This window comes from Acomys minous (assembly GCF_964271855.1).
Source record: "Acomys minous genome assembly, chromosome: 7".
NCBI lineage: Eukaryota > Metazoa > Chordata > Mammalia > Rodentia > Muridae > Acomys > Acomys minous.
Genome location: NC_140488.1, coordinates 34,189,158 through 34,196,098, shown reverse-complemented (window position 1 = coordinate 34,196,098; position 6,941 = coordinate 34,189,158). Strand labels below are relative to the sequence as shown.

At 49.5% G+C, this 6,941-nt stretch overlaps 1 protein-coding gene across 1 annotated transcript; it reads right to left on the bottom strand.

The window, feature by feature from the left end:
* Positions 1-458: 458 nt before the first annotated feature.
* LOC311601790 (large ribosomal subunit protein eL30-like) lies at positions 459-833 on the bottom strand (the record flags this gene model as incomplete). The annotated part of the gene is made up of 1 exon (XM_084789528.1): positions 459-833. The coding sequence occupies exon 1, from the start codon at positions 801-803 to the stop codon at positions 459-461; it is 345 nt and encodes a 114-aa protein (XP_084645654.1). The 5' UTR covers positions 804-833.
* Positions 834-6,941: the final 6,108 nt, after the last annotated feature.

The window sequence follows — 6,941 nt, the reverse complement described above, 5'->3', positions numbered from 1 at the left end:
TGAAGGGCATGAAGTAGGAGCTAATAAAAACACAGACAACTGCGACTTGAAATGTCCCCTCTAGAACTGCTCTTTCTGCATGACCACACTCAAGCACAATAAATGTGCATATATTCTGTTTCTATTTTTAAGAAAAGTAAAACTACATGTAAAAAACAAGCAGGGTGCAGTGGTGCACATCTGTAATCACAGTAGCGGCAGGAAGATCAGGCAGTCAAGGCAAAACTCAGCATTTTCTCCAAGAGACACTCCATTCTGGGACTTCGGCTTGGGTTTAATTCTTCTTCCGGTTATCAATAGAGGATATGACTCTACCCAAGGCAGATGGACTCCCAGGGAGATGCTGCACAAAACCTACCTCACACTAGGAATTAGGGACTTTGCAGACAGCATTGGGAGACTTTTTTTTTTCTAAAAGGAGCTCTGGTAAAGTTTTATTAAAGGAAGACTATCCTGGTTTACTTTTCACCAGTCTGTTCTGGCAAGCTTCTAATAATATCAGAATCCCCTGTGTGCATAGCCAGTGTGCATGCTCTGTAGAATCTTCCACACGCTGTCCCCAATTCAATATCATTGCCACTGTAGAGATGGACACGAGTTTTAGCCAACATAGCATAGTATTCTATTTCAGATTTCCTTAAAGCTGGGCAGTGGTTGGCGAGGATAACCAATTTTGCTTTGACTTCTCTGATCATCTTCAGAGTCTGTTTGTATCCCAGGATGTACTTTGCACTGTTCATAACAAGCTGGAGCCTAGAGTTGATCGACTCCAGCAACTTTTTCATCTTCTTTGCGGCCACCATCTTCCTGCCTTTGGTGTGGGACAATCCCCAACCAAGATCGGCCACCGAGATGGCCAGGGAGTGAAAAAAGGTGGGAGATTTTTTAAGTGCCTTAACTTTGTGCCTGGTGTGGTGGTTTTTTCTTTTTATATATTTTATTAACTTATTCATATTGCATCTCGATTGTTACCCCATCCCTTGTATCCTCCCACTCCTCCCTTCCTCCCGCATCCCCCCCTACTCCCCTCCCCTATGACTGTGACTGAGGGGGACTTCCTCCCCCTGTATATGCTCATAGGGTATCAAGTCTCTTCTTGGTAGCCTGCTGTCCTTCCTCTGAGTGCCACCAGGTCTCCCCATGCAGGGGACGTGGTCAAAGGTGAGGCACCAGAGTTCGTGTGAAAGTCAGTCCCCACTCTCCACTCAACTGTGGAGAGTGTCCTGTCCATTAGCTAGATCTAGGTAGGGGTTCGAGTTTACTGCACATATTGTCCTTGGCTGGTGCCGTAGTTTGAGAGGGACCCCTGGGCCCAGATCCGCCCATCTAGGTTCCTTGTAGGTTTCTAGGAAGCCTGGTGTGGTTTTAATCTTTCATTTTCTGGCATGGAGAGATGAACAGTGGATAATGGCGCCTGTCCCCAAGACTGGTGAGCCTCATTGGATTCCAGTAGTCACACAGCGGGCTGACAGGACAAACTAAGTCCGTTATCCTCCACGTGTGCGCAGCCTATAATCAGAGAAAAATAGAAGCACAATTAATAGAACGTCAGGAAATACATATTCATTTACCTACTCACCGGGGGGGGGGGGGTGAGACCGGGTCCCTTGCTCATTGAACATGGGAACTGCTTGGCTGTTTTCCATCAGTCCGCCTCTTCTGTTACATGCCTTGGTTTCAGTTTGTTTTCTGTTGCTGTGACAAATAGCCATGGCCAGAGCAGCCTCGGGAGGAAAGGGTTCATTTCCTCTTAGAGCTGACAGCCTGTCATTGAGCAAACACAGGGCAGGAACTGCGAACTGAAGCAGAGGCCATGAAGAAATGTCACGTACTGGCTTGACCCTCCTGGCCTACATTCTTACATGCTGCAGGACACCATGCAAAGGGGCGGCTCATCCCACAGAGGGACAGAGAGACCTTCCCGCACCAGTCACTAATCAATAAAAGGCCCCAAAGATTGCTACCAGGTTGGAGACATTTGTCAATGGAGGTTCCCTCTTTCCACATGTTTCTAGCTTGTGTCTAGTTGACAAAAAGCCCTTTACAGCAGGACTGACACTGTGCCCTTTTCAAATACACCACAGAAAAAAATCAAAAGTCCAAAACAAATAAATAAACACCCCTCCCCAATTCTCTTACAGTCCATGTTGAGTATGGAGTCTCAAGTGTGGCTGGAACCAGCATTGTCTTGATAAAGGCTGTCTTTCCCTAGATCTTTTCCATGTCTGCCACACACATCAGTAGTGCAGTATAGTCAGGGCCAGGGTAAAGGCTGTCACAATACAAGAGGGCGGGGGTGGGGGGAGAGAGGAACACATGGTCAACGCAACCCTACTGTGTCACTTGACGAGCTTCCAGGATAGTTAAAGCCTACAGGTGGCCGCTCAGGGATGGATGTCACCCTACAGGAGGGGAGACCTTGTCATTCTACTTCAGTGGCAATTCCCTTGACAACTGCCACACAGAGCATAGGAATCCAGAGACACACGAGGCAGGCAGACAACGCATTTATTTCAAACACAGGTTCTTAGGGGATAAAGGCGGAATAACAAGCTGGTGGAAGAACACCTCCATCTACAAGTGGCTCCTGCTCAAGGGTGGCACACTAGGGTTCCCGCTCAATCTTCAGGGAGAGGTGGAGTTGTTCCCAGGAGGAGCACCACCACTACGCGCTGGCAGATCCTGTCCTCGCCAGAAGAATTGTCTCCTCTTCTTAAACCATCTCTACAATGAGAGGGAAGACAGATTTGTGTGGGGTCAGGAATCAGGATTAGGACCAGAAAACACACGGTGTCACATTAGTTGCCCTCAGTAATTTATATCGATATATTTATATTAACATTATATTGCACAAAAGAACCTGGGGGCTCACTGTTCTAACTCTGTGAGGGGCTGACTGTTGTCCTAGGACCCAGTGTGTGTCTAGAATGTGGGGGCACGTGGCTTGTGTCCCCAACACTGCAAAATAATCGCTGGGCAGATGTACAGCACTGTATGTCTTGTTCCTCTCTATAAACCATGCTACACCATCCCATAAGATACCCTACCCTACCCTACCATCTCATCCCTTCCCATCCCACAGTCTGGAGAGCATCAGCAGCATTTTTAGGCAGAGGCCCCTGCGCACTCCAGAGAATTATAACGCTGGGTGCCGTTATCTGTGTGGCTTCACTGGGCACTTGAAAACGCCAGCGGGACTGGGCATTTGGACTCTATGCTTTGCGACCCTACCAGTCTCTGTTTCACCAAGACTACACCAGCTTTATGAGTTCTGCCTGTCAACCACCACACACTCCAACTGTTTCTGTGAGTTATGTTCCATGCGACATGTGCCCATTCTGCTCAGTGAGCCTTCTGATTTTATTTTCAACCCACAGTGACCCCCGAAGCTTGAAAATTACTTTGAGGCAACTGCAGAGACGCCCCAAGGCTTATGAGCACTTTCTACTCTTGAGGGCCTGAATTAGGTTCCCGGCACCCACACCTTGCTCGTACCTCACATTCACCTGTGACTCCAGCAACTCCACACCAAACGTATGTGTGCATCATATGCACCTGGAATTCACACACACACACACACACACACACACACACACACACACACACACACACACACCACTTAAAATGTCATTTTGAGATATGTCGAGGCCAAAACAAGACACATCCAAGACCTGAAGGAAGTTCTCTAGTGTCTGTGTTGTCAGATGGCTTTTTGTAGCTCACTCACCTGCACTTTGGCTTCAGTCACAGACATCCATCTTGCCAGCTGTTTTCTGGGAGAAAAGGGGCAGATGTTCAGCATCTGGCAGCATCAAAGACGTAAACCACGTGAAGCGCACGTCACATTCACTACAATGTTTGTCTCAATCCCCTGTCCTCTAAGACAGTCCCTTTCTACTGCTGAGTTGAATACATTAGCAAGGTGCTATCATACACATAACACGTAAGCACGTATCTAATAAGCAATTTAAAAACACTAATACAGACAGCATAAACATCCAAAGAAATGCTCCTAAAACTGGGTGTGGTGGAGCATAAAACGGCCTCCAAGTGTAAGACAGAACAGAAGAAGAAGCTACAACAACAAATGCACGCATGAGCAATGCTTGAGGGAACCTTCACCCAGGTGGAAGGAAAAACATAAGTAAAAGAAGATGAGCTCTGGGAAATGAGATGAGGAATCTTAACATTCACTCAACACCTAACGTACACAACTCGGTGGTCATCATGGAAATCACATGTAACCTTTGCTACATTTGGGGTGTGTATGCGTGTGGATCTGTGTGTGTGTGTATGTGTGTGTGTGTGTGTGTGTGTGTGTGTGTGTGTGTGTGTGTGTTTGGGAGTGCCTGGGTGACCACATGCCTTTCTGTGTATTCTGTGAACGGGTGCACGTGTGCGCACATATGTGTCTGTGTGAGACTGGGCACGCCTGTGTGCAAGTGAGTGTGTGTGTGGGTGTGTGTGTCTGCGCGCGAAGCACGTGCGCACACAAATGACTGCATGTGGACACAATCTACATGTGGAAATCAGAGCAAGGATGGAAGGACTTGGTTCTCTCTGGATCCCAGGCCAGCATGAGCCTTAACCTGCTGAGCCACCTCCACAGTCCCAGGAAATGAAATGCTAACATCACACCAGGCCCAAAAGGAAGGTCATAAAATCTCTCAATGCTGGAAACACAATTCTGAATTCCCAGCACTGGAAAGAGTTGAAGATGAGGTTCCCTGCAGTCCCAGGCCTTCCTGGCTATAGTGAGACTCTGCAGAAGAAAATCAGGAGAAAAGAAAGGAAAAACAGAACAAAACAACAGAACAAAGCCCAGGCCTAAACCATCAGCAGAGAGGGTCTCCTGGGGAGTGGGCTGGCTTTAGTCTCATAACTGAGGGTGACCTGGAAAGTTGGGGCTAGCTTCCTGTCCCTTCAAGTACTGGGGACACACACACACATGCTTGCTTTGATAAGCAGCTTAATTTTTTTCTGTGTTAGGATCGCGCTCTTCTGTGTAGCTGGGCCTCCAGTAACTCACCACTGAAGCCCAGGCTTGGCCTCCCAGTGCTGAGATTAGAAGGAGAGGCCAGGGTACCTGACACTGACCTTATACCTTTATTGACAAGTTTCTTTGGGCAGGAGGCAAAGATGATCAGAAAATGCCCAAAACAGCAATTAAGAGAAATGTGCCCATGTGTTTGCAGTTAAGAAACATAAAGCAACACTATTCACCAGGTACAAATTTATCAAAGTTTTAAGCAAAGACAGAATGTCACCGCTGTTTTCCCAACTGCATCTCAGCTTCTCAGGCCTGTCCTAAGAGAACCTTCCTGAGAGCTACAGACACTGACAGAGATGTTTACTTGGTCCACCTAGACACTACATGAACAACTGTTCCCTGTCCAGTTTGCATGGCTCCCACTCCCATCCCAGAACCCAGGACAGCAAGGCAGAGGTCTGACAGGTGGGATTTTCTGGGTGGCTTTTCGTTCTAGAGGGCAAAGCAGAGGCAGGCAAATGGCTCAGAATATGGACGTGCTGCCTGCTAGCCTGGTTTCGATCCCAGGCCACACACCTTGGAAAGAAAGAACCAAGTCATTCAAAGCTGCCCTCTACCTACAAACATGAGGCACAGATCCTCTCCCAAGAAGAGACCCCCAGATTTAAAAATAAATAGCAACCTTGAACATGTCATATATCCTGTTAAATAAATGAAGACCAGGACAGCTGCAAGAAACCCAGAGGCTTCTCTGCACGAGCTTGCCCGATCCACAAAGGACTTGTGGCCATGCAGTCTGCTTACCCTTCTTCAGCACTGATGTAGTGTTTCCTCTGGAAAATGCTTTCCAGCATCTGCAGCTGAGTAACTGTAAACCTGTCACGGAGGCGGCGGCGGGGCACCAGCACTGGCACAGGCTGCACGTTGGATGCCAAACATGGCATAGGCTGTACACGGGGCAATGGATTTGGTATGGGCTGCACACAGGCCTCTGTGACTGGAGTAGACTCTGCCTCAGGCACTGGTGTGTGTGCAATGCTAGACGCCTCAACTGGTATCGGCTGTGCCTCGGGCACAGGAACTGGCACGGGCTGTGCCTCGGGCACAGGAACTGGCACGGGCTGTGCCTCGGGCACAGGAACTGGCACGGGCTGTGCCTCGGGCACAGGAACTGGCACGGGCTGTGCCTCGGGCACAGGAACCGGCACGGGCTGTGACTGGGGCTCAGGAACCGGCAAGGGCTGTGACTGGGGCACAGGAACCGGCATAGGCTGTACATGGGGCACAGGAACCGGCACAGGCTGTACATGGGGTATAGTAAATGTCATAGGCTGTACATGGGGCACAATAAATGACATAGGCTGTACATGGGGCATAGTAAGTGGCATAGGCTGTGTCTGGGGTACAGGAAACGGCATAGGCTGTACATGGGGCACAGGAAATGGCATAGGCTGTACATAGGATGCAGGAACAAACATAGGCTGTACATGGGGCACAGGAAACGGCATAGGCTGTACATGGGGCGCAGGAACAAACATAGGCTGTACATGGGGCACAGGAAAAGGCATAGGCTGTACATGGGGCACAGGGGTGTACATAGCCTGTGGCTGGGGCACAGTAGCGGGCATGGACTGTACATGGGGCACAGTGTTTGGCATAGCCTGGGCCTGGGGCTCGGTGATTGACACAGGCGCTACATGAGGCTCAGTAACGGGCAGAGTTTGTCCACCAGCCACTGGCTTAGGCTGTACACATGGCACCGCAGGGCGCATTTGCTGCACATGGGGCACCAGCGTTGGCACAGGCTGGAAACCCTCGGTGCCCAACATACCCTCGGGGACTGGCTTCTGAGGCCTAGGCTCCTCGTCCTGGCTACTGCAGCTGGCAACCCCTTGGGTCCACTCAGCCCTGAGGCCAACAGCGCCAGGAACTGAGGGACTGTCTCCGCTCC